General features: G+C 65.9%; 3 protein-coding genes across 8 annotated transcripts; 1 reads left to right on the top strand and 2 right to left on the bottom strand.

Annotated features, from left to right (window-relative positions):
* The first annotated feature begins 539 nt into the window (after positions 1-539).
* IQANK1 (IQ motif and ankyrin repeat containing 1) lies at positions 540-6,006 on the top strand. Its single transcript, XM_055124495.1, has 11 exons — positions 540-615; positions 2,405-2,538; positions 2,620-2,784; positions 2,878-3,069; positions 3,460-3,585; positions 4,497-4,766; positions 4,857-4,949; positions 5,038-5,146; positions 5,229-5,319; positions 5,399-5,533; positions 5,685-6,006. The coding sequence occupies exons 1-11, from the start codon at positions 540-542 to the stop codon at positions 5,998-6,000; spliced, it is 1,707 nt and encodes a 568-aa protein (XP_054980470.1). The 3' UTR covers positions 6,001-6,006.
* Positions 6,007-6,034: 28 nt separating this feature from the next.
* Positions 6,035-15,249, bottom strand: SCRIB (scribble planar cell polarity protein). Of its 3 annotated transcripts, XM_055126154.1 has the most exons (36): positions 14,831-15,248; positions 14,366-14,483; positions 14,201-14,279; positions 14,035-14,124; positions 13,903-13,959; positions 13,764-13,827; positions 13,433-13,507; positions 13,206-13,350; positions 12,990-13,108; positions 12,715-12,914; positions 12,400-12,566; positions 12,189-12,313; positions 11,977-12,102; positions 11,673-11,831; positions 11,233-11,595; positions 10,819-10,881; positions 10,592-10,681; positions 10,414-10,491; positions 10,009-10,323; positions 9,863-9,943; positions 9,534-9,788; positions 9,336-9,446; positions 8,976-9,269; positions 8,719-8,907; positions 8,528-8,632; positions 8,375-8,422; positions 8,117-8,170; positions 7,871-7,978; positions 7,630-7,789; positions 7,423-7,552; positions 7,132-7,326; positions 6,913-7,055; positions 6,797-6,834; positions 6,610-6,684; positions 6,456-6,507; positions 6,035-6,379 (listed from the first exon to the last, which is right to left on the bottom strand). In XM_055126154.1, the coding sequence occupies exons 1-36, from the start codon at positions 14,987-14,989 to the stop codon at positions 6,252-6,254; spliced, it is 4,758 nt and encodes a 1,585-aa protein (XP_054982129.1). In that variant the 5' UTR covers positions 14,990-15,248; the 3' UTR covers positions 6,035-6,251. The 3 variants fall into 3 exon arrangements, with proteins under 3 accessions (XP_054982129.1, XP_054982130.1, XP_054982131.1); XM_055126155.1 differs by lacking the exon at positions 10,819-10,881 and having other exon boundaries at positions 14,831-15,249; XM_055126156.1 differs by lacking the exon at positions 6,610-6,684.
* Positions 15,250-15,489: 240 nt separating this feature from the next.
* Positions 15,490-22,679, bottom strand: PUF60 (poly(U) binding splicing factor 60). 4 transcript variants are annotated; one of them, XM_004618634.2, is made up of 12 exons: positions 22,614-22,679; positions 21,090-21,191; positions 19,688-19,783; positions 19,514-19,603; positions 18,873-18,923; positions 17,303-17,464; positions 17,130-17,222; positions 16,827-17,040; positions 16,561-16,751; positions 16,329-16,464; positions 15,993-16,228; positions 15,490-15,911 (listed from the first exon to the last, which is right to left on the bottom strand). In XM_004618634.2, the coding sequence occupies exons 1-12, from the start codon at positions 22,635-22,637 to the stop codon at positions 15,612-15,614; spliced, it is 1,695 nt and encodes a 564-aa protein (XP_004618691.1). In that variant the 5' UTR covers positions 22,638-22,679; the 3' UTR covers positions 15,490-15,611. The 4 variants fall into 4 exon arrangements, with proteins under 4 accessions (XP_004618691.1, XP_004618692.1, XP_004618693.1 ...); XM_004618635.2 differs by having other exon boundaries at positions 21,090-21,188; positions 22,614-22,654; XM_004618636.2 differs by lacking the exon at positions 18,873-18,923.
* Between the last annotated feature and the right edge of the window lie 2,239 nt (positions 22,680-24,918).

A 24,918-nucleotide genomic window follows, 5' to 3' on the forward strand; every position in this document is an offset into this window, starting at 1 on the left:
TCCTCTACCCTGCACTTCTCTCCTCTGCCCTGCCCTGCCCTACTCTCCTCTACTTTGCTCTGCCCTGCCTTGCTCTCTACTCTTCCCTGCCCTCTGCCCTGCCCTGCTCTCCTCTGCCCTACTCTCCTCTACCCTGCTCTGCTCTCCACTGCCCTGCTCTCCTCTGCCCCCCTCTGCTTTCCTCTGCCCTGCTCTCTCTGCCCTCCCATACACTGATCACTGGTGCCATCACCAGGATACAGACCAGATGTGGTAGCACCAAGGTGACCTGTTACCAGCCCTCCCTCTATCCCACTCAGCCACATGTCCCGCAGATGCCCAGCATGGCACTGGGGAGTCTGTTCTCCACACCCTAGGGTGGGGTGCTATCGTGCTTCTGCCCTTGAGAGTCCGGAAGTATGCACTCGGGGCTAAGTCCCTGTCTGTCGCAGTGAGCTCTGAAGGAAGCTCTGCGTGTGTTGAGCTGTCGCTGCCCCAAGGACAAGTCCCTGGTCAGACCCCGGCAGCACAGTGACACAGAGAGCAGAGGTTGGCAGAGGATGACCTCCATGGGCTCTGAGAAGCGGGGGACAGGGTGGCCTCCCCCACGGAAGGCCATCCACATCGTGCTCCTGCGTCTGGAATAAAGCAGCTGAACCACAGTCCTCCCCTCGGAGGGACCCCACATTTGGGTTGTCACTTCCCCAGCTGGAACCTGGATCTTCTGAAAATAGGCAGTGGAGGCCCAATGGCCAGGGATGGGCAGGAAAGAGGCTCAAAGGGCTGAATCCACAGGGTCCCCACCCCAAATCCAGGGGAGTCCCTGAGCACTCTTGGGCATGGCCCCAAAACTAAAAAGAAAAGAGCAGAGGGGCCAGCAGGGAGAGGCCCAGATGCCCACTTAGCCCCTGTGAAGGTCAGAGTTCCTGCTCCATGCCTGCTTCCATCAGCCCTGTGGGCAATGAGGTGCCGCTAGCCCCTGGCCAGCAGGCAGGAGAAAACTCAGCTCCATCGGTGGTCAGAAGCTGTGGCTTCCCTGGACACAGTGGTTGGCAGATACCTCTGGGGTCTCGTCACCTCCTCTCTGCCACATTTTGGGGTCCAGGAGTGCAGGGCTGGCTGTCACAGGGCCCCTGAAGGCAAGCTGGGTACCAGGCCACACCCTGAACAGGGCAGGGCAGGGGCAGAAAGGAGCAGGGATGAGGGTGTCTCGGGAACCCCCGCCCACGGGGGGCAGGGAGGCCACCCCCACTCTCCAGCCCCCACTGACAAAGCCTCTCTGGGCTTTACACCACTCCATCTTCAGGCTGACAGCCCTGGAGCGTGGTGGCGCCTGGAGGCTCCGGCTCACAGCAGGGCCTTCCCCTGGCCCCTCAGTTTATATCACTGGCCTCTCACACAGCTGGCTGCTGGGTCTGGAGGCCTTGCAGCTCCTGAATATGGTCACCTGGACCACTGGCCACCCTCAGAGGTGACTGCTCCAAGCCCTTGGCCAGATGCAGACCAGATACTGGCCAGCCCCGCAGCAGGATCTCAGGGGGCAGCACCAGAGGTCTTCCATCAGTGGAGTGACTCAGCAGTACCCAGAGGGAAGTGTCCAGGAAGTGCCCCAGCAGGCTGGCACCAGACTGAGGCTGGCTTCCTACCAGAGGTGTTCAGGGCAGGCCTGCTCCCTCCCCAGCATGTGGCACTGGCCAGGAGGTGCCATATTCTTCCCAGGAATGGGTCAGGCCCTGCGTTCATTCTGGGGAGTTTTCTTCTCTTTTCGGTGCAGGTGGCACCTGGAGCTTCATTGGCGTGTCATGTCCTGCCCCTGCACTGTCCTCTGTAACCCCTCAGTCTGCATCTGACACACGTGTTCTTGTGACATCGTCCCCATCTTGCTTCCCTGCCATCCCACTCGGCTTCACCTTTCCCGACCACCTCTGCTGGCCAAGAACCTGCTCTCTCCTGCCACCCCCAGGCTGCTGGCTGCTGTCCTGCTGTCCTGAATTTGGGGACACATGGATGGGACTCCTGCGGGCCTGGCTCTGATGCTTTGGTTTGTTTTGCCAGCACACCTGGCAGTTACCAGCGACTGCTCCTGGCAGAACTCAGGGGCCTGTATGTGATGCCAGGGTGGGTGTTGGACTATTGGGGGTGTGCGCCAGTCAGACTGGACAAACTTGGGGGTGGTCACCAGTTACTACCATCAGCCCGGTTTAGAGAAAGGGTCAGTGAGGCCAGGGACTCAGGTCGCGGCGCTCCTACTGTGCTCCCTCGTGCAGCCTGAGCAGTCCTGGGCTCTTGGGAGGGACCCCCCCACCTTCCATGTCCCTGCCAGCTTGCAGGGCACTGGGTGAGGAGCTGTGCAGTCTGTAGCCTGGGACCAGGAGGCCGTGCCGCCGCCTGGCCCCAGGGCAGGAGCCACCTCGTCTCTCCGTAGGACCCACCCGGGAGGACCAGGCAGCCACGGTGCTGCAGTGCGCGGTCCGCCAGCACCTGGCGCGGAAGGAGGCAGCCCGGCGGCGTCTGGAGCGGGAGGCCTACCTGGAGCAGATGGAGAGGCTGCAGCGGGAGGTGGGTGCAGCACGGGGCCAGGAGGCAGGGGCGAGGCCACAGTGGGCAGTGACGGCCCTGGTCCCCGACCCCCGGCCCCAGGCCTACCTGGAGGTGGTGCTGCGAGAGCAGGCGGCGGCGCGGCGGCGGCGTGAGGAGGAGGAGGAGGCCGAGCGGCGGCGGCGGGAGGAGCAGCGGCGGTGCGTCCGTCTGCGCGAGGCGGCCTTCGACGGAAACCTGGCGGAGATCGGCGCTGTGCTGCAGGAGGTGCGGGCGGGGGACGCGGGGGTCGCGGCGCGGGGAACGCGGGGCTCGGGGGCGGGGGCGCGAGGCGGGGCGCGGGTGACGCGGCGCCCGCAGGTGGAGGCGGAGATGAGTCGCGACGGCGTGGGCCGCGACGAGGCGGGCGCGGAGCGGCGACGGCAGCGGCGCGTGGCCACAGTGGAGAGCGAGGACGGCTACGGGAACACACCGCTGTCCGAGGCGGCCGCGGGCGGGCAGCCACAGGCCATCCGCCTGCTGGCCGAGCTGGGCGCGAATCCCAACAGCAAGGTGGGCCGGGGGCAGGGCCGTGGGGGCGCGGCGGGGCGCGGGGCGGCCAGGGTGCGGGTAAGGGGTGTGTCGCGGGAAGAGGGCGCGGGGGTCGTGGTGTGGCGTGACGTGGGGCGTGGCGGCGCAGGGGCAGGGCAGTGCGAAAAGCGGGACAGGGCGTGGGGAGGGGTGAAGCGTGGGGGGAGGGCGTGGGCGGGACAAGGGGCGGGGCGTGGGAAGGAGGGGCGCGAGACGCGGGGGGGCAGGTGCGGGACGTGGGGGAGAGTGGGCGCGGGGCGTGGGGCAGGGTCGTGGCGCGGGGGCGGGGCAGGCGCGGGCGGGTGCAGGGGCGTGTCGGGAGGCGGCAGGGGCGGGGTGGGGCGGCGGCTGCGAGGCTTGGCCCCCCCTTAGGGAGCGTTCGGGCGCACCCCGCTGTACCGCGCTGCCTTCGGTGGACACCTGGAGGCCGTGGAGGTGCTGCTGCAGCTGGGCGCCGACCCCCGCGTGTACGCCGAGGATGGGAACACGCCGGCCCAGGTGTGGGACTGGAAGGGACAGAGCCCGGAGCCTTCCCGCTAGTCTCCAAGTGCCGCAGGTCCCTCTCCCACCCTCCTCCACCCCACGAGTAGGGAGGCAGCAGGTGCTTCCGGGGCCTCAGATAAGAAGCTCTGCAGGGTATCGGAACACCTCCCCACCATAGCTCCCTCCCTGTCCTGCTAAATGGACTCCCTGTGGTCCGCAGAGGGAGGCTCAGGCGCAGAGGACACAGCTAGGACACCTGCAAACTCTCACAGGCATCCAGAGCGCCCCCTACTGTAAAGTGGATGCCCGAGTCCAGCTTCCACACCCCCTGGTGATTCTGGGCTCTTCCTCTTTCAGTCTGGAAGGCAGCCCCCTGCTCCAGCCTGGTCCCCCAGGCTGTGGGTGCCAAGGAGGGGGTGGGGTGCAGGTGGCTCTTAGGGGTGTTGATCTGGTGTTCCTGAGGCTGAGTTTCACCCTTCAGGCTGTCTGAAATGGGTGACAAAGAGAGGCACATGGACAGTCTCCAAGCACCCCGGGGTGGGGGAATAATCCACAGCTCTGCAGGGACTCTCCGAGTGAAACAGACTGAAACAGCCAGCCTGAGACTGAAGCTGGAAACTGGGTGGGATGAACAGCAGAGTAGATGCCGATGACAACAAAGAGGGACCCGAGGACAGAGGTCATCCAGAACAGAAGCAGAGCGTGGAGGGCTGAGGGGTTTGCAGGAACCCAGCAGCTGGATGACGAGTTCTCACCAAAGAGAGGGGACAGGCTCCCCCAGGTCTGAGGGGAGTCCCCCCGGGTCCAGGAGGGTCATAAAGGCTCCGTGGACAGGCCCTGTGGTGGAAGTGCTGCAGGTGGCAGAGTGCCTCCCGGGAGGGGCTGCATATGCCCCACTGCCCCTGGCCAGTGTCCTCTCCCCTCAGGTGGCCTCTCTGGATGCTGTGGTCCACGTGTTGCAGTCGTGGGACCTGAGCCTCACGGACGCCATGCTTCAGAACATGGAGGCGGAGCAGCAGCGCCGCGCCCAGGAAGCCCAGCGGCGCAAGGAGGCCGAGACCCAGCGGTGTGGCCAGTGGGGCATGGGTGGGCGGGCTGCACGCAGCAAGGAGGTCTCTGACCTGTGTCTCTTCGCACCCAGCCTGACCACCAAGGTGCAGCAGCTGACCAAAGGGCAGCAGCAGTGCCACAAGGAGGTGAGCCCTGCTGTGGGGGAGACTGGGAGGACGGGGTGGGGGGACCTAGTCCGCAGCCTGTGTCCTGAGGTGTGCAGCCTGTGTCCACAGCTGCAGCAGGCCTATTGTGAGCTGTACCGGAGGGTCGCGGAGCATGACAAATGCGAGCAGCGGCACCAGGGCTTGTCCCAGATCACACTACAGGTGGGCCCCGCCCCATCTGGCCCTGGGGGCAGGTGCTCCCCCATAGGGAGGCTGGCAGGTGCTAAGGGGAGTGTGGCACCTCCTCCAGGCCATCAAGGACGCAGAGGACCGAGTGGACAGGCTCCGGCAGGAGGCCCAGAAGGCCGAGGAGACGCTGGCCCTGGCTAGGCTGGAGCTGCGGGAGCAGACCCCGGAGGGTGGGTGGGCTCGGCCAGGGCAGCAGGTGCAGGGGTGTGCCAGTGGGGGACCCTGGTGGACCCCAACCTCCCGTCCCTGCAGAGGAGGAGTTTCCCGGGCTGAAGTGCCAAGTCACCGAGCTGCATGATGTCCTGATCAAGGATGTGGGTGACCGCATCTATGCCGACGGCCGGTCAGTGGCCAGGGCTGGGGACACTGGAATGGGGACAACCAAGGTTTCTGGCCCACCCTTTTGACTTGTGCTGCCCCAGATGGCCCCTCGTAATAGACCCTTCGGGCCAGGCGGCTACCTTCCTGCGCTACCAGGACACCAACTACGTGGATGCAGTGAACCCGGACCACATGAAGCCTGAGACCATTCGCCTGGCTCTGTTGGGTGCCCTTAGGTGTGCAGGCCGGGCAGCCCCAGGTGTGGCGCCCAGTGATCCCACTGCCCAGTCCTGCCCCATCCCCCCTCCCAGTCCCGCCCCATTGGCCACCCCCCACCCCCCACTGTCTGGTCCCTGCCCCATTGGCCCCGTCCCCCGCCTCACCCAGGTTTGGGAAACCGCTGGTGTTCGACCTGCGGGAGGTGGACCTGTTCCCCATGGTGCAGCGGCAGCTGGAGGCGGTGCAGCCGGGCCTGGCGCAGGAGCTGCTGGGCCGCGCCCTGCTAGAGCAGGACCGATACCTGTCGCTGCTGCGAGCCGGTGACGGGCCTGAGTACGATGCCAGCCAGTTCCAGGAAGCGCGGCTGGGCCACTTCCGACTCTTCTTTGTCACCAGGCTCCGGTGGCCGCCGGCCAAGCAGCTGCAGGTCTTGTTCCCGGTGCGCGTGCAGCCGCCACACGGCCTCTGGGCCCCGCCCCAGTGAGGGCGTGCGGGGAGGGGGCAGCACAACCCAAGGCCTGAGTAAAACGTAGTCAATTTTATTTTCCTTAAACCACAAAATAGAGTCTTTGGTTGTACAAACATCACTAGTTACAGTCTTGCCAAGAGGTCCTGGAGGGGAGGGGCAGTTAGTGGCTCCTGAGGGGTCTTTATTCCAAATGCTAATACCCATGTGAAAAGACTCAGGGGAGGTGGTGCTGCAACCAGCTGGTCCACCCGAAGCCGGGGAAGGCTCTAGGAGGGCACTGGGCCCAGGCCCCGGCGTCCTGGCCGCACCGGCCGGCGGCTGCTGCACAAGGCCACCTCCTCCGAGGGCCTGCCCAGAAGCACCATGGCCACTTCTCCGTCCTCGGGCTGCAGGCCTGTGGGCGGGAGGTGGGTCACAGTGAGCAGCGGGCCTGGGCACGGGGGGCACCCGGGGCCTGGCTGCCCACTCACCGGGACTGGGAGATGGTTCCAAGGACCTCATGTCCTCTGTCAGACCTGGGGACTGATGACAAGAAGGTTCCATCAAGACCTGGCCGGCCTCAGCCCCACCCACCCAGAGCCAGAGGGTGCTGGAGGAGACAGGCCAGGCACCACAGACTGGTACCTGGATGTCACAGAGAGGCCTGGAGGAAGGGAGGGCGGCAAAGACCCTGTAGTCAAACTTCCTCCCAGACAATGCCTGGGCAGGACAGCGTGGAGGAAAGAGGCAGAGTGAGCGAGCAGAGCGGAGCAGAGCAGACCCCCGGCAGCCTGCACCCACCACCAGCCTCAGCCCCCCTCAAGGACCTTACCAGCCGGCCCGGGGAGCTGCTGGTCTGAGAGCTGAGATCTGGGGGATAAACAGGGCATGGCTGTGGGGAGGGGTCCCTGCTGCAGGCTGAGCTCACCTCCCCCTAGACAAACGCACCTTCCAAGGGGGTGGGTGACGGGGTGGGCGCAGGGGAGGGGGACTCTGCCAGCCGCTCCAGGGGCCCGCGCTTGCCCCGGCAGTCCTGGGACTTGCTGAGGACCATCTGGGCACGGAGTGCGTCCTGCTCCAGGGACTTCATCCTGTGAGAGGGGCATAAGCAGCTCAATGGGCAACTCTGAGCAAGGTGGCCCTGCCCCACCCGGAGCCGGACCTCACCTGGCCGCCCTCCACAGGGCCCGCTTCTCTGCCTCCAGGGCGCGGCGCTCCGCTGGGGACAGAGCCCGCTCAGGCACCGGGGGCGCCGGAAGCTCTGGGCTTTGCACTCGTAGCCGCTCCTGGTGGCGGCGCTCGGCTTTGGCGGTCCTGACAGGGGCACTGCCTCCAGGCAGGGGAGGGGACCCAGGGCCAGGCCTGCACGAGGGACAGGGTGAGAGATCTGGCCTGGGGCGCAGGCAGAGGGGAAGAGGGGGAGGGGGGCCTTGAAGGAGACGTTGGGGCGGCTCTCACCCTGCAGGGAGGCCTGGGCCAGCCCAGGGGGTCTCCTCCGATTCGAGCTCTCCGTTGTCTGGGTCTGGCGTGTGTCCCACCTCGGCCGCCTCCCGCAGTATCTGCGCCCTCTTCTGCTGCAGCTTTCGGGCTGGCAGAAGCAGCAGGCAGATGTGAGTCCCTCCCGCCCTCCCAGCCCAACCGCCTGCCCTCCTGCCCCCCACTCACCTTCCTCCTCCTGCATCTTCCGCAGGTCATCGGCGCCCACCAGGGACACGCGCTTGGGGGGCCCCTCCACAGGGGGTGCCCGGACCTCCAGTTCAAAGTACTTCTGCCGCTCGCGGAAAGATAGTTGCTCCGGGGAGGCCGCAGACCCTGGTGTGAGGGGCTGAGGGGGGGGTCCACAGACTGGGCAGGGGCTCAATGGAGGTTCAGCAGCCTGGGAGAGGACAAGCCCACCCGCCAGTACCTGGACAGGGTCGTCCTGGGGCAGGGCCGGGCTGGGCACAGCAGCAAAGGTCCTATATGCTTGCTTCACGCTGGCAGGCAGCTCATCCGGGGAGGGCGGAGAGGGGGGCTGCGGGCGGGCCGTGATCCGGGCTGGGACACACCCCCGCTGAGGCCCGCACCCAGAGGTGGGAGTATCCCACCCTTCCGTCTGCAAAGGGCTGAGGCCAGGGGCTCAGAGGTGGGGGTGGGTTGAGGGGGTGCTCACCGGTAGCTGACCAGGCAGGCAGGGGGCTTCGGCAGTCTTCCCAGATGGAGGGAGCTGTGGGAATGGGGAGGCAGGGTAAGGGACAGGACCGGGCCCCGTGAAGCCTGTCCCTGCCCACGTCCCTGCTGGCACTCCTCACAGTGCCCCACATTCTGGGAATGAGCAGGAACAGGTCACAGTGCACAGGGCACCTGACAGTGGGTCAGCCGTGGGGGTTGGGCTGCTCCCTCCAGCTGTGCTCCCCAGTGCCCCACTTACCACAGCGTCCAGCCCCCACGGTGGGGTTGTTTGCAGTGGCTGATCGTCCTGTGGAGGGAACACAGGCCTCAGAAAGACAGTCCCCGCCCCGCTGCCCCCCACTACCCGCCAAACCTCAGGAGGACAGTCCCCGCCCCGCTGTCCTGGTCCCACCTTGCCCTCTGGGCTTGTCTCGCGGTCCACGGAAGACAGGCTCTCCAGGCTGTGCCGGCAGCTCAGGCTGGCCACCAAAGGGTTGGCGATGATGCCCGGGGACACCTGGAGAGAGAATGGCCGTGCTCAGGAAGGAGCAGAGGGAAACCTCGGGAGCTCGTGGGAGCCCAGGGGAGAGCCGGCCCACACACCTCGGGAGGGCCGGGAGTGCTGGCGTCGAAGCCATCGCAGACGAGCACGGTGAGGCTGTCGGCCACGCTGCGCAGCAGCTGCACGGCCTCCGCGTGCGTCAGGCCCAGCAGGCTCTGCTGGTTCACCTCCAGTAGCCGCTGCCCAACACGGAGGCGTCCATCTCGGCCAGCCGCTCCCGCAGGGCTGACCTAGAGGTGAGGTGGGCTCAGATCCTGCCCCACAACACCCTGGACCTGGCCTGCGCCCGGCAGCCCACCTTAGAGATGAAGATGCCCTCGTCGGTGGGGTCCCAGGGGTTGCCCGCGTGGCCCTTGGCGCCCCCACGGATACTGATGCCCAGCTTCTCCCCGGGGGCTTTGTGGATGCGGAGCTCACGCATGCCGGGCGGCGGTGGGTCCCTGCGCACCAGCAGCACCAGCTCCAAGCACGGCCGCAGCAGCGCGCCTACCGCCTCCTGGTGCGTGGCCCCGCGCACGTCCTGCCCGTTCACTGCCAGGATGCGGTCCCCCACCCGCAGGCCACTGCGTGCCGCCAGGCCCCGGGGCAGCACCTGTGGAGGCCAGAGGTCAGCGCAGCTGCTGCCAGGACCCTGGGCCCCGGGCTGGTCCCGGCCTACCTTGGAGATGAACACTCCTGGTTCCTGTACCCCAAAGGGGTGGCTTGAGTGATCAGAGCCCCCCACAATGCTGAGCCCCAGCGGGCCCCCAGCTCTCGGCAGGCAGATCTCCTGGGGACATGGGCCAGGCCTGAGAATGGTCTCCGAGGAACGGGTGCCCTCCCTGCCCGGGGGGCCACGGGAGTCCAGGGCACTCACCTCCACTGGGTACGGGCCCTCCAGGGCAGCGGCCAGCAGGCTGGGGGTGAGGCGCAAGGGACCACACTCAGCAGGGCTGGCAGTGAGCACGGGTGTGGTGGCAGCAGTGGAGGGGGAGGGAAGCTGTGGCGGGGGACTGGGGGGCGGGGAGCCCCCCGTCTCCCGTTCCAGCAGCAGGGCGATGGTGGGGGTGGCAGCAGTCAGCAGGGACACAGCGTGCTCGTGCCTGGCCTCCGTCATGTCCACGCCATTGATCTGCAGGAGCGCGAGGGTCAGGGGCTGGGGGTAAGAAGGTGGCGGGGCCAGCGGGCTGGGAGCGTGGCACTCACTGAGAGAACGCGGTCTCCAACCTGCAGAGTGCCTGCCCGGTGGGCGGCGCCGCCCTCGGCGATACGCGAGATGAAGATGCCCTGTGGGGGAGGGTGGTGGGTGGCGTCCAGGTGCCCGTCCCCGCCATCCCCTGCCTCTGCCTTACCCCATCTCCTGCCCGGTAGGGCGTGGAACCCTTCCCGCCAGCGATGCTGAAGCCCAGGCCCCGCTCGCTGCGCGCCAGGCAGGCCACGTGGCGGTGCCGGGGGGGCTCGGCCGGCAGCAGGGGCAGGCGCAGGCCACCCGGCCTCCGCTCCCGCGGGCTAGAGTCGTCCTCAGGCCGCAGGGGCGTGACGGTGACGGCGTTCTCGGGCTCCACCATGCGCTCCCTCCACAGCCGCATCTGCACCGTGGTGCCGGCCCCCCGCAGTGCCTCCACGGCCTGGTGGTGCTCCGCATCATGCAGGTCCACGCCATTCACCTGCAGCAGAGAGTGGGCTCAGGCCACCAGCCGGCCCGGCCCTCCCCCAACACTAGGCCCTGCCCCCGATCAGGCCCCGCTGCTGCTCACCTCCAGGAGTTTGTCCCCCACTCGGACACCGGCACGGGCGGCAGGCCCCTCCTCGGACACACGGGAGATGAAGATGCCCTGAACAGGGGCTGGAGCTGAGCCTGGGACCCTGTGCGGGGCAGGCAGGAGGGAGGCGGGGGGCAGGGCAGCACAAGGTGGGGGTGGGGCCTGGGCTCACCTCATCCTCGCCTTTGTAGGGGGTGGAGCCTTTGCCGCCCGCAATGCTGATGCCCAGGCCCCCCGTCTGCCGCAGGATGGTGAGCGTCAGCTGCAAACAGAATAGACATGGGGGCCAGGTCCCGGGCGGCCGGTAGCACCAGCTCGCCACAGGCCGCAGACTGAGGGGCAGTGTGTGAGCAAAGCGGCCCAGAGCCCGGGAAGCAAGCGCAGAGCGAGAGTACAGACCTCTTCCTCCTCAATGCGAGCGGGCTCTATCAGCAGGTTATTGGCCTGGTCAAACGACACGCCCTGTCAGGACGGAGCAGCGGGCATGCCGTGAGCTGCGCCCGCCACCATGAGCGCCAAGCAGAGTGCCACCCAGTCTCTCAGTCAGGCCTGCGCTGCCCCAGCAGGGACCATATTGGGCAGGGGGGGATTTGACCACCAGGCCCCTTGGTGTCCTGGGGTCATGGCCGCGCAGCACAGGCCACGAGAATCAGGGCCCAGAAGGCCCGCAAGAGAGCAAGGGCAAGCGTGGACGCAGGCCTGGGCCCAGGGCGGTGCTGGGGCAGCTTTGGCCAGCCCTCCGTGGGGCTGCGCCAGCAGGAGAGTCGGGGTCCGGGCCCAGAGCTGTCTCGGGGCTGCAGGCAGGAAACCCACCTTGACAGATGGTGCAGGGGCCGCTGTCTCCTTCTCCTCGGCCGCTCCCGCCACTTCCTCTGCCTTATCTTCCTCCTTCTCCCCCTCCTCTGCTCGAGGTGCCCAGGATGTGTGGGGACCATTGCGCCAGCCCCCAGGCCCGGCCAAGCCTTCGGCCTCAGATGTGGCGCCCTGCAACAGGGCGGCCACAGCCTCGGGCTGGGGCAGCTTGGAGATCTTGAAGTGCTTCTTGTAGTGCGGCGTGTCCTTGCGGATGAGCCGTTGTCTCCCGCTGGGCAGGGGCCATGGCGCCTCCAGAGGGCCCCCCTCGCTCTCCTCATCTGCGCGGGGCAGCGGCACGTCCTCTGCGAAGTGCACTGTGGGCTGTGGCAGGCGGGTGTGAGCGTCACTGGGGCCCCCACGCCCTCCCGGGGTGGGCACGGGTGCTGATGGCCTCACACCTCCTCAAAGCTTTCCTCCGGGGAATCCTCCGGGTTGGCTCCCTGCTGGCTCGGCGCTGCCACCTTGGACACAGGGGCCTCAGGCTCCCCCTGGGAAGCCGAGCTGATGGACAGGGCTGAGCCCTCACTCGGATCAGACCCCACACTCGGCCTCCTCTCCTGGGGATAGAGGAGGTGCACTCAGGCTCTGCGGGACGGGACAGGCTGCCCAGCCTAGGTCCTCTGCTACCCCACCGACAGGCCTCGCTAGGCCCAGCCCCTTCTCCAGCACCCCAGCGGGGACAGTGTCACCCAGAACAGGCACCTCCATGGGGGGTGTTGGGGTGCCGGGGCCCGGCCTGCAGGCGGGAGCTTCTCCCCGGCGCTCCTCCACACCTCTCTTCATCACCTTCAGCTCGCTGGGGTGAGGCGTGGCCCGACGCTGCAGGCCCTATGGACAATGGCCAAGGGTTGGGCAGGGCCAGGCCTGGAGGCACTGAGGGGGCAGATACCAGCTACCCCGGGCCCATCCCCTACCCGCTTCTCTGCGGCTTCCTCAGGGTCGTCGCCCATGGGGGTCTCCAGGAAGTGGATGACGCTAACTCGGCTGAGCGGGGTGTCACTCCAGCTCTCCGGGGGGCTGTCCCGCAGCGGCTGGTCCTCTATGGGAAGCCAGTGTGACGCCCTCACTGCCCTGCTGGCCAGCGCTTGCCCTCGCTGGCACCTTGCCCCATGGCCCAGCACCCACCGAGGCCAGGCGGGGGCTGCTGGGGCAGCAGGTAGCAGGTGAGAACCTTCTCCCCTGTCCGTGCATCATCTTCCGTCTGGAAGCGGAGCATGGGCTGTGCCTGGTTCTCCGCCAGCCACAGGGCCTTGAGGTTGAGGTGAGTGAGGGCCAACGGCAGGCTCTGCAGCCTGGGAATGGGAGGGGATGGGCCGAGGTTGGTGTGTGGGTCAGTGGGGAATAGGCCGGCAGATGGGCAGGGGGCGGTGGGACAGGTGGGCTGATGGACAGGGGGTGGTGTGGTGGGTCAGCCACGGTGGCCAGGCAATGGGGGCGCACCGGTTCCCGGCCACGTCAAGCACATGCAGCTCAGCGGTGTGGGCAAGCTCGGGTGGCAGTGACACCAGGCGGTTGTCCCTCAAGGAGAGCACGCTGAGGGCCAGGCAGCCTCCAATCTCGGGTGGCAGTGACTCCAGGCGGTTCCGGTCCACGTTGAGGTTGGTCAGCTTGGTCAGCTTGCCCAAGGAGTGCGGCAGGGCCTGGGGGCAGGGCAGGGCGGGTCAGCAGCCAGCTCCACCCCCACCCAGGGAGGGGGTGCCCAGTGCCAGGCGCACCGTCAGTAGGTTCTCGGTGAGAACCAGCTCCGACAGATTCTCGCAGCCCCCGATGGCCTCGGTCACCTCACAGAGGCGGTTCTGGTCCACCTTCAGGATGGACAGCTGCTTCAGCTGGCCTGGGGTGGGGCACATCACGGCCACACTCAGCAGAGCAGAGGGGGCCTCATGGGCCCCCACGTGCCCTGTCCTCCCTCGGCCGGCTGGCCCACTGACCGATGCCATCAGGCAGCCGCTGCAGCGAGTTCTGTGAGAGCAGCAGGTCTGTGAGCAGTGCCAGCCCACCCAGCTCGGCCGGGAGCTCCTCCAGCCGGTTCTCGGACACGTCCAGGCACACCAGGCGCCGCAGGCTCCCCAGCTCCTGGCGGGGGGGGGCAGGCGGGTGAGCCAGCGCCACAGAAGTGGGTGGGGGTGGGGGGGAGGACCACGGGGCACCCACTCACCGGGGGCAGCGCAGACAGCTGGTTCCTGTCCAACCACAGCTCCCGCAGATTGGGCAGAGCCCCCAGAGTATCAGGCTGCAAATGGGCAGGCCGGGGGCGGTGAGGAGGTGCACCTGCCCCTCTGGGACCCTGTCGCTCCTGCACCCCAGACCCCCTGCACCGTGCCCCTTCGGTACCTTGACACTCTGGGCCACGCCCCTCCAGCTCCCTGTACCCCCTGCACCCATTTTCTCTTCCAACCCCATTCCTCTCCTGACACCATTCCTTCCTGCATCCCGCCCCTCTGGGTGGGCTCCCCCGTGCCCCGCCCCTCGGCCCCGCCCTGGAGCACCAGCACTTCCAGGTCGTTGCCGCCCAGATCCAGCTGCTCCAGCTTGACCAGGAAAGACAGGGACCTGCGGGGGAGACCGGCAGTGTTGGACGGGGAGGGGTAGCGGTGGGTGGGGCAGCAGGACCGGGCGCCTACTCACGCGGGCAGAGACTTGAGCAAGTTCTCCCGCAGCTCCAGGGTCACCAGATTGGCCAGGCTGCGAGAGAGCAGGGCGTGAGGGGCTGGGGGTGGTGTGAGCCAGCAGGAGCCCCCCGCGCCCACGGCCACTCACTTGCCCACGTCCCCGGGCAGCGCCTGCAGGGACACGTCATTCAGGGCGAGGTGGGCCAGGCTACGGAGCTGCGTGAAGCCTTCGGGGAGCCTGTGCGGGAGATCGAGGAGCCTGAGCCACGGCCAGGGGTGCGGGCCCGCCCCACCCGAGGCCGCGCCCACCGCACCTGGACAGGGGGTTCCCACTGAAGTCGGCGATCTCCAGGGCCTTGCAGAACCTGATGCTCTCAGGGATCTCGGGGATGTCTGTGACGAAGGCCATTGGAGGGTCACCCCCACATTCGGCGCCCCCGCCCCAGTCCCTCCTGCCCACCCAGTCCCGCGGCCCCCACCATTTCGGGACACATCTAGCTCCACCAGCTGCATAAAGTTGGCCACCTCCGGGGGCAGCCTCTGGATCTCGTTGTCACTCAGGCCCAGCTTGCGCAGGTTCAGCAGCCGAAAGAAGGGCTGTGGGAAGGCAGGGTTGGTCCAGCGCGCCCCAGCTCCGGGGTGCCCGCCCCTTCCTCCCCGCGGAGCCGCCAGTCCCGGGGCCCGCTGTGGACGCGCCGGGGCCTCGAGGCGCCTGGGCCGGCCGAGCGCGCTGCCCTGCACGGGCGCCGTGTCCAGGGAGCAGAGAGGAAGCCTCTTTGTGCCCCGCTTCCTCGACAACCGCCCCCCCTACGCCTCCAGCGGCCTCGGGGGCAGCGAAGACGCTGACCGGAAGGAGCCGCGGCGAGGAGCCGCGCGCGGGGCGGACGCGGCCTCCGGGCTGGGTCGGGCAAGGCCGCGCGGGCGGCAGGTGCGGGCCGGTTCACCTTGGGCAGCTCGCGCAGCTGGTTGGCGTCGAGCAGCAGCTCCTCCAGGCTGCGGCTGTAGCGGTAGATCTCCTCGGGCACGGCCTGCAGCGAGCAGTGCCGCCGGTCCACCGACTCCACGTGCCGGTTGCAGCGCCAGAGCGGGATGCACTTGAGCATGGTGCGGCGCGCGGCGGGGCTCGGCCCGCATGGGCGCCGGGCAGGGGCGGGGCGGGGCGCGGGCCCGGAACGCTCGGCACGCCCGGCACGCCGGGGCCGCGGCGGCGGGGCGGGGGGCGCGGCCGGCGGCGCTCACACTCAGGGCCGGCGGCCCCACATACCGCCCGCTGGTCACCCGCTGCCCGCCGGCCGCCGCCGTCCGCCGGACTGCCCCGCCGACAACCGCCGTCCGTCGCGCAGCCCGCCGGGAAGCGAGGCCCGCCCGGGGCCGGCGTGAACTACAGTCCCCAGAAGGCCCAGCGCGCCGGCGCCGGCGCTGAACCGCGCACGCACAGCCTGCCGGGAAGCCGGCGCCCCGCCCCTGTAAGACGCTCCGGCTGTCGCAGCTGGCGCGCGCGGCCCCTGGCAGCCCCGCCCCCACCCGGGCCGGCCCGGAAGAGGCACGTCCCCGCCCCCCACTGGCGGCGGGCGCCAAGAAGCACAGGACAGGGAGACATGGATGGTGGGGGAACAGCAGCACGACGCCTTTATCCACACGCCAGGCCGGCTGGCCCTGACACCACAAGGGCTCGACCACCCCTGGAAACATGGAACAAGTACAAGTCCAGGCATCATGCCAGGGTCACGCCGAGAGGTCACTGTTATCAAATCGCTCCTGGTCATACACTTCGGCCACCACCTTGCGGCCAGCAAACCAGCGGCCGTTGAGGGCCTGGATGGCTTTGTGAGTCTCTGAGGCTATGGAAAACTCCACGAAGATCTTGACAATGATCTCTGCGTCCTCCTCCTCGCCCTGCTTCTCCTGGTAGATGATAACTCGGTTGACAGCACCGAACTTGCCACACTCCTCCGTCACCTCTCCCTCCAGGTCATCGTCGATGTCCTTGGGGTCCACCATGTTGCGAAGAACCATCACTGTGGACTGTGGGGCGCAACAAGACCTGCAGTGGGCTGCCCTCCTCACCGTGTTCCCCTACTCGGTGCCTCCCGGCCCCCCACTCACCTCCTGCTTGCGCAGCAGCTTCTGCATCACCATATGGCGGGCGCTGCTGCCGGAGATGCTCATGTGTTCCTGCTCACTCAGCATCTCGGGCCGCTCTGACTCAGGGAACAGCTCCTCTTCCTCCTTCTCCTTCTTGGGCTCCAGAAGACCCAGAGTTGGAGGACTGGCCAGGATGGGGTTCACCACTCCCACAGAGGGAATGGTCACCGGGATGGGTGGGCGGGCCGGGGTCACACCTGCAGCAAAGCCACCAGGCCCAGGGGTCATTCCCGCACTCCCCATCTCAGACAGCAGGGGGTGCCAGGGGCCTCTTCGTCCAGCCCCACCTAGGCTCACCTGTGATGACTCCTGGGGCCTGTGCAGCCATGACAGCCTGGGGCAGAGCCCCCAGGGGCTGAGCTAGAGTCAGTGCAGGGGACACCAATCCAGGAGTGGCCAGGGTACCCAGCACAGCCGCTCCAGCCACGGCTTCCTGCAACCCAAGGGCCATCAGCCTTACTTCTGGTTGGGCCACCTCCATTCAGGGCCCTCCCTGCACCCAGAGCCAGTCGCCAATGACCGCACTCACCTGAGCTGTTATCTTGGCTGTGGCCGCCGCCGCCGCCACAGCAGCAGCAGGTGGAAGGCCTCCGGGTGTGGCAGGTGTAAGCAGGGGCATGGGGGGAGTGACAGCCTTGCCCACCCTCAAGTATTGGCCCCCCAGATCAAAGAGATTCATGGAAGACACGGCATCCTGGGAGGACTGGGCCTTCTCGTACTCTGCAGGGCAGGAGCAGCAGTGAGGGGCAGCATGCACAGGGGCCCAGCCTACCCGCCCTGCCCGCCCCCGCTCACCGATGAAACCGTAACCCTTGTGTTTGCCAGTTGTGGGGTCTCGGGCCAGTGTGCAAGATTTGATCTTGCCGAAAGCCTCGAACACGCTCTTGATGTCATCGTCAGAGAGGTCCTGGTGCACAGAGGCCACGTAGATGCGGTTGAAGGCGCGGGCCTCCTCGGCCAGCTGATCGATAATGGGCTGAGCCTGTCCAATGTTGCTGGGCCTGCCCACCTGGGGGAGAGGCCAGGGGTCAGTGCGCCCATCAGCCTCACTGGCTTCTCGAGGAGCCATGATGTGTCCTGTGGGCAAGAGGCCCTCACCTTGATGTTCCTGCCTCCTAGCATCACCGAGTTCATCTGCTCCAAGGCCAGCTGGGCCGCTTCCGGAACCTCATACTCCACAAAGGCGAAGCCCTGGACGTAGGCACCACTGTCAAGGCCAGCAGAGCCCAGGGAAGGGAAGGGACAGGGAGGGCAGGCGCTGAGCACCTCACCTTGTGCTTCATGGTAACAGAATCCCAGGACATGTCAATGCTCTTGATGGGCCCAAAGGGAGCGAAGGCCTGGCGAATCGTGTCCTCCCCCAGCTCATAGTAGATGGAGCCCACGTAGACGCGACACATGATGGCCAGCGCCCGCTGCCGCTGAGCTGCCATCTGCACGGGACAGAGGGAGACACAGCCGCTGGCTTGTAAGGGGGCGGCAGGAGGCCGGCTGGCCCAGCCCGCTCGCCACAAGGCAGCACAGGCTCGTCCCCGCATTCCGCGGGACCCTCCCCCCAGGAGGGCAGGCCGGGTCCAAAGGCAGGTCCCGGAAGCACCCTAGCCCCGGGCGCTGTGGGGAGGGCAGGGTCGAGAGAGGGGGCAGAAGGTAAGGTGGCTACCCTGGGGGAAGGAGCCCAGCAGAGGCTCCCGGAGAGAGAAGAGCAGTTGTAGGGTGGGTGTGCGGGCCTTGGCGGGCTAAGCCCTGCACCCATTTTGCTACCACCCTGAGGGGCTTTGCCCCAGGAGTCGGGAGGGTGGGGGGAGGTGGTGTCTGATGCCCAGGCCTCTCCTGGGGCCGCACTGTTCCTGCCACCTCAGAGCTGACATACATGCGGGGGTGGGGGTGGGTTGTGTGCCTCCGGGTGGAGCTGGGCCCTAAGGGGTGCCCACAGGCCAGGGCAGACCTGGCTCTGGCTCCGCCCCACCACCAAGAGCTCCTTGGCCCCTTCCCTGGACACCAGCAGGCCCAGTACAGGGCTTCCCTCCTCCACAGGCCACAGGACCAGCCAAGGAGCCCAGAGGGAGCCCCGCCCACACCAGGTGTTTCAAACATGAAGTCACCTGCCCCAGCCAAGAGCCCTTTCTCGTTTACTCAGTGCAGCGGCCCGACAGGAGGAGGCAGAGAGATGCTTGCTGAGCCCCCCCACAGGCTTCCCCGAGCACGCGAGTGTGCCCAGCCTCAAGGACAGGGGCTGGTCCAAAGAGCAGCACTCAGGGGTGGCGCAGAGCCGGGCTCTGTACCCATAAATCTGGGCCCGAATGCCCCCTTCCCAGACTTCTGCCCAGGGTAGCATGGCCTGGCCGCAGCCCTGGCCTCCTCCCTGACCTGTCCTGTGCCTGCTCCCTGGCTGACAGTCAGGCCTCAGGCCTGAACCTTCCCTCTCCTGCGGGCTTGGGCACCCCCAGTCCCCACCCTGTCCAACCATCCTCCCTCCGACATCTGTGGGGCCGCGAGATAGGAGCCTTCTCTCCTCAGGGCCTGACCCCCCACCCGAAGCCCAGACAGCCTGGAGACTGGCGGAGCTGGTGGCCTGGGCAGCTGCCCTCCTGGCCGGCTGCCCTCCGCGGTTACCTGCCGGTCAGCTCTAGGGCGGGCCCTCAGCAGACGCAGGCCTCCCGGGGCGCTCCCGGGTGGGTGCCCGCCCACACACTGGCCCCGTGCCTGGCGCTCTGCTGCGCTCATCCGAGCTGGCGGGCAGGGCCGGCTAGGGGAGCAAGGTCCCCCACGGGTGGGCTGCGCTGCCCCCCTCTAGCCTGACTAAGGACATGAGCCCCGGAAGAAGTGAGCATGTCTATTGACCGATTGCAAAGGTGAGAGAGGATCTCCAAAGCCCATTGTCACTGCTGCCATCTGAAAGACAGTAAAGACAGAGTTCAGTCTGTTGGAGCCGAGCAGTCTCCGCTCACTCATACCTCACGCAGACGGCGGCAAGGCCCGGAGTCCCCGCCCTGCCTGCCCAGGGGGGCCTCAGAGCCCTGGTGCCTGCCCGAAGCTCGGCTGGCCAGGGCCGAGGAAGGGGGAGGAGGAGGAGGAGGAGGAAGAGGAAGAGGACTAGGAGGAGGGACGAACGGACAGACGGAGCGCGGGGGGAGCCAAGGCAGCCCCTGGCAGCGTGAATGTCTGAGGGCAAAGGGGCTCGAGGCCCAGGCTCCTGTCGGCCTTGCCCTGGCCTCTTCCCCACAGCCCTGGCAGCCTCCGGCCCCAGGTCTAGAGCAGGGCAGAGGCCCCTGACTGGTCCCCTCGATCCTGGAGCGGCCCAGGTGGTCCAGGCTGACAGCCCCCGGGACAGGAAGGAGCGCCGATAGGCTGCACCAGTGGTTGTGCGGCCTAGGGGACAGACCTCGGGGCGACCGCGTCAAGTCCAAGAAGAAGAACCAAGTGGGGGGCCGACGGGGGCCCCCACAGGGGCGGGGCAGGGTGGGGCGCAGTGCCCGGCTCACCTGCAGGTTAGTGAGCTGCTGCTGCTGGTGGGCGATCGTCTGCTTCACCAGCACACTCTTGATGCTCTGCTCCATGGCGTACTTCTTGGCCTGTGGGAGGGAGGGGAGAAGGGTTGAGCAGTGGGCATGGGGCAGGGAGTGGGGTGGAGACAGGAGGGCACGGGGGATCCTCACCTTCTGCAGGGCCTCCTGCTGCTCAGGCGTCAGAGGGGGCAGACCCAGCTTCGCAGCCGTGCTTTGTCCGTTTTCCATCTTGATGGGGTCGGTCCCCTGCGAGGGAGCAGGGACCCTTTAGCCCACCAACTTAAGACCATCGTTGCAGGGCCTGGTGCTGCCCTGCTGGTCGCAGTGCCAACGGGCCCCGCCCGCTGTCCTCCCCCAAGCCACCACACTTTTCTCCCCTCTACATTCAGGGGCAGGTGGCAGACAGGAACACACAGGACTGGGGGCCTGGTCCAAGCCAGAGCAGAGTCAGGGCTGAGGCCCTGGTGGCCTCATCAGCAGCTGCTCACACTCCTGCCAGGCTGTCCACGCAGAGAAGCCAAAAGCGGCCAGTCCAGCAGCAGGTGGGCTGAGGGCACGCACGTGCCTTCCCCAGGCAGGCCAGGCGAGTCCCCCTGCTGCGAGGCGCCTTCACCAGCCCTTTCATGAGGGCCATGGCCTCCATGTGGCCTGGGACAGTCAGGCTGGGTAGGTCCCAGGACAGGACGATGACCAGCAAGAGGCCAGCAACCAGAGCCCCCAGAGTGTCATCGGCTCACCCTGAGCGAGGAGTGAAGCAGGAAGGAGAGCGGGGGACCCCACATGCCCCACAGCTGGCCCTGAGTCCATTTCTTCATGGGAGCGTCTGCATGCAGGGAGCGACAACGGCAGCAGGCTGTCGCCATGGCGAGCACACAAGCCCCTTTCAGCCCCCAGAAACTTTTCAATCTCCTCTTTGTCTTGGTAACAATAGGTCCTTCTCCCACCCACCAATGGCTGGCTGGGCAGGCTGGGGGGTTGGCTAGAAGAGCACTCTAGGCCGCCCTGTGAGCGACAGCCCCAATTTCCAAATATCTGGGCTGGACACCCCCCGCACCCCCAGTGCTCTCAGGTACCCGGGTCCGCTGGGTGCAGGCCTCATAGGAACCTTCCAGGCAGACTATAGACAGGCACCACAAGTGCCAGGAGCCAGCAACCAGGCCCAGCCCTGCCTCCGAGGGCCTCTGCCCAGTGCCGTGGGCAGCGGGTCTCCCACCCTGACCAGGCTGGACTAGTCCACTGCCGAGGCTGCTCTGCTCCTGCTCTCCTGAGGCCCTGCACAGCTCACAGTGCTGTGCCAGCCCATCACGTGGGCACAAGACTAAGCTGAGGCTCAGGACCACCTGACCACTGAACCCATTTATCTGGTTGCTGGGAGACAGTGTGCTGCACCCCGAGAAGCAGGGGTCAGGGGCGGGAGGCAGGTACAGGCAGCTGGGGGCGGGAGCTTCTGAAATCCTGCCCTGCCCCGCCCGGTCTCCTAGGCCCAGGACCACAGAACGGCGGCGGGCGAGCGGGCGAGCAGGTGGGCGACCGGCCTGCTTGAGGTCAGTACCTGTGGAGGTTTCCATTTGTCTCCCGCTGCCACCACTGCCGCCGCTGCCGCCGCCGCTGCCACTGCCGGCTCGGACCCCCCTCCTTGCTGGCCATTGACCTGCTGTGGCAGGAAGGAGATTCTGTCAGTGACCCCCAGGCCCTCTCCTCTCCCTTGCTCAGTCCCTCCAGCATTGCCCACTAGGGCCCAGACAAGGGGCAGGCGGGCTCTGGCGGGAACCCCTGAGCTGCCAGCAGGCTCCAGGGGGTGACAGAAAAGAAGGCTGAGTCCAGCTGGCTTCTGCCTGGGCCACACAAAGCCGCCCTCTCTGCCTACGTCCAGAGATGCCCATGGCCACACAGCCCTCGGTGCCTAGGGAAGTGCCCCTCTGGGCCACCCTCCCAGCTGGGTCCTCGCTGGGAAGCTGAGCCACACCCCTGACCACTTCTTTCCTGGATATGAAGTCCACAAAAGAGCCCCCAGCAGGCACGGCGGGGTGGACCACACCAGGGTCTGCAACAGAATGCACCCCCACTCCTACCTTCAGGCTGGGGTTGCCACTGGCCCTCAGACTCCAGAGCCTAAGGCAGTGCGTGAGATGCAGACCCTGGGGGAGCACACAACAGTGACTGCGCCCAGCCTGACACTACCTGGGGTCCCCTCCAGCACACCCAACTGGAGAAGCAACATAGGTCTGGTGCCTGCAAGCAGGGCACAATTTTCACTTGTCCCCTGAATAATTTGTCACCAAGAACGGAGACACACACCCACATGCCAGTGTCCACGGCTCCGCAGGTGCCTGGGGCCGACCAGCAGGGAATGGATCAGGAAGGAGTCCCTGGCTGCGCTGCACAGCGCCCAAGGTCCTGAGCACTGGGGCCGGCCTATCCTCTGCTTAGCTCTTCCCTGGGCTGGCAAAGGCAGCAGAAACCAGACAAGAGCGGCGCCCCCACTGCGCCCGCCCACAACCGGCCAGCACTAAGGAGGTCCCTGCAGGAACAGGGGAGCGCCTGGCACAGGGCAGGAGATGCCTGCAGGAAGAGTTGGGGGGTGCCAGCACAGGCGGACGGTCCCTGTAGGGAGGGGAGGGGGTGCCGGCACGGGGCGGGAAGTCCCTGCAGGGGGGAGGAGGGGGTGCCGGCTCAGGGCGGGAGGTCCCTGCAGGGGAGGGGAGGGGGCGGTCTTCCAGGGGAAGAGAGGGGAGGGGGTGCCGGCCCTTCAGGGGAGAGGACAGGGTGCCAGCCCTGAAGGAGGGGAGGAGAGGGGGTGCTGGCACGGAGGGGAGGCCCTGCAGGGGAAGGCAGGGGAGAGGGCGCGGGCGCGCGCGGCTGGTGCTGCGCTCGCGGCCCGTCGCGTCGCCCCCGCGGGCCCGGCCCGGACAATGCCGCTCGCAGGGCCGTTAGCCGCCCGCGCCCGCCGAAGCCGGGGCCGCTCCCCCCCGCCCGGGCGCCGGGGGCCGCGCGATCGCGGCGGCCCGCCGGGGGTCCCCGGGTCCCGTCGCGGCCGCCCCGCCCCACCACGGCCCGCGCTCCAGGGCCCACTCACCAGCGCGATGGTCGCCGTCGCCATCTTGCGCCCGTCGCCGCCTCACGCCCCGCCCCGGCTCCGCCCGCGCTCTCGCGAGATCTGGAGCGGCCGCTGCGCCAGGGGCAGGCCGCAAGTCTCGCGATGAGGCCTCTCGGCCCGACGGGGAAGAAGAGAAGCGCGCGCTTCCGGAGAGGTGGGGCCGGGCACGCCCCCCTCGTGGCGCCAGTACCCCCGCGGCCTCCCCCTCAGCGCTGGGCGCACTGCTTGGGGCCGGAAGGAGGCCATCTGCAGATGGGGAGTCTTCCGCTCGCATCAGTGCGGCCTCAAGCTCCTTGCGCTTGGGGATTTTATAGCCGCGGATTAAGGGATTATCCGCCGGTCATTCGAGGTGTTGGTGACACAGGCCGTGGAGCCCAGAGCCCCCAGTCCCCGAGCCCCGTATGAAGGCCCCCAGATCTCAGTTTTGCCGTCATGGGTCTGAAAGAAAGGAGCGATTCCTGGGCCTGAAAATCGTAGGGGAAAGGGCGTAAGAAGGCGGCACCTGGTGAGAGACAAGTGGAGCTACTCGCCTCTGTTCCTACTACAGGGTCAAACACAAGCGAGGCCTGAACGTGGAGGAGGAAATGAGGGTGGTTCCTGTCTTTGCTGCTGCTGCCCATGTCTGATGGCCAGTTTCTCCTCGCCTTAACCTCACACAGCAGACTCCTCACAGCTGCAGTTCTGAGCTCAGAAGAAAAGTCGGGAGCTGGGGCGCTGAGGGGTTCATGGGCAGCACCTGCCTGATGCTCGCCAAGTGCCGGTGCTAAGGTCGTCTCAGCTATAAGTACAGCTCAACAGCTCAGCCTCAGCAGGCGCGAGGAAGAAAACACAGGAACATGGATGAGGAGCCATAGGAGGAGAAGTTTTAAGGATACCCTCAGAGATGTGCTTGCATCTGAGCCAAGAAGATGCTGTCAAGAAAGGACATTGGACTGAGGGGATAACTGGGAGGGCTGGCATGGGTGCTCGAAGGACCAGGCCGCTGGTCCCTCCACAGCATCTCATGCTCCCCCAAGCATTGCTGGGTATAGCCCTGATGCTACCCAGCACCACCAGTCTGAGCACCAAACCGTCAGGCTCTCATTACCAGACCAGCATAGCTGGGAGGTGCCTTGGGCTTCCCCGAGCACTGCTTGGGAGACCTCCAAAATAAATAACATCAAGCAAACTAGAAAAAGAACATTTACAAATGAAAAACATGAGAGGAAAATAGTCCAATACAATAATTGCAGTTGTTGGATAACATTAGGTTGTCCTTGCTCCTCCCACAGGGAGTTTAGGTTTATTGAGCTACTCCCACAACAGTGCCCTGAGGCACACCCAATTCCATCAAGCACGAGTAATCCTATATTGCTTTTCTCTTTTCTTTATGTCATTTGCATGGCTTAGCAATGCCCTTTTTTTGTGTAGCACGGTCATGAAACAAACTCTATTATGACCCAAAAAGAAGTAACTGAATAAGGACCCTGCTGGCCTGGCCTGAGGACTATGGTCTGGAATATGTAGCAAGATGTCCCCAGAAAGAGCCAACCTTTACACTTAATATATCTCTTACTGTGTTTATGCAAAATGACATTGCTAGAAATATTATAAGAAGTAAATTTACTATGATTGTTTAAATGGATGACTAGCTGAGGAAAGGAGAAAGCAATATACACCCTGGATGGAATCCCATGCTTGAGGGGATCTCCTAGCAATCTGGAGATGAGATTTTGTCCTTGAGTTAATCTCCTGAAGAAGTGGCTTTACCTCTGTTTGTTGTGATGACAGTATCAGTAATACAGTTGTTATGACAATGTTCAACCCTACCTTTGTGTATCCACCCTTCATGATTTCTATATAACTATGCTGTAAGGGAACTAGAGGTTGAGGACTAGAATGTCGACGACTGGAAGTTGAAGACTAGGAGAATGAGACTTGGAGACTTTGGGACTTTGAGGTCTTTGAGGACTAGAAAGTCGATGACTAGAAGGAGGATGAGAACTGAGACTTTGGGACTTTGAGGAGTAGAAGGAGGACTAGATGACGATGATGACTGGAAGTAGAGGACTATGAGACTACGACAAGATGAAAAAGAAGAGATAAAGAAAGAGAGGACTTTGAGGTCTACCAGAGACGAGGATGTTGGACTATGATGGCTGGGACAACCACCAAAACTATGACTACAGTTGTACTGTAAGGGCAGAGATTGGACTATGCTGGGAGGAGAGAGAAATAAACTGTCTGCCAAACAGCCTGGGTTCCTGTTTCTCCGTTCCCCGGGCCTTTGTCCATCCTTTGCCAT

This window comes from Sorex araneus, chromosome 2 (genome assembly GCF_027595985.1).
Source record: "Sorex araneus isolate mSorAra2 chromosome 2, mSorAra2.pri, whole genome shotgun sequence".
NCBI classification, from domain to species: Eukaryota; Metazoa; Chordata; class Mammalia; order Eulipotyphla; family Soricidae; genus Sorex; species Sorex araneus.

Bases quoted from the DNA above. Each gene is read 5' to 3' on its own strand.
- IQANK1 (XM_055124495.1), top strand. From the start codon at position 540: ATGACCTCCATGGGCTCTGAGAAGCGGGGGACAGGGTGGCCTCCCCCA. The intron at 3,586-4,496 runs GTGTGGGACTGG...CTCTCCCCTCAG, and splicing joins ATGGGAACACGCCGGCCCAG to GTGGCCTCTCTGGATGCTGT. The intron at 4,950-5,037 runs GTGGGCCCCGCC...CACCTCCTCCAG, and splicing joins TGTCCCAGATCACACTACAG to GCCATCAAGGACGCAGAGGA.
- SCRIB (XM_055126154.1), bottom strand. From the start codon at position 14,989: ATGCTCAAGTGCATCCCGCTCTGGCGCTGCAACCGGCACGTGGAGTCG. The intron at 10,492-10,591 runs GTGAGCCCAGGC...GCCCCTGTTCAG, and splicing joins CCTACAAAGGCGAGGATGAG to GGCATCTTCATCTCCCGTGT. The intron at 9,944-10,008 runs GTAAGGCAGAGG...CCTCCCCCACAG, and splicing joins CCTACCGGGCAGGAGATGGG to GGCATCTTCATCTCGCGTAT.
- PUF60 (XM_004618634.2), bottom strand. From the start codon at position 22,637: ATGGCGACGGCGACCATCGCGCTG. The intron at 21,192-22,613 runs GTGAGTGGGCCC...TTCCTGCCACAG, and splicing joins CGACGGCGACCATCGCGCTG to CAGGTCAATGGCCAGCAAGG. The intron at 16,229-16,328 runs GTGAGCCTAGGT...GCTTTGCTGCAG, and splicing joins GGCCCCAGGAGTCATCACAG to GTGTGACCCCGGCCCGCCCA.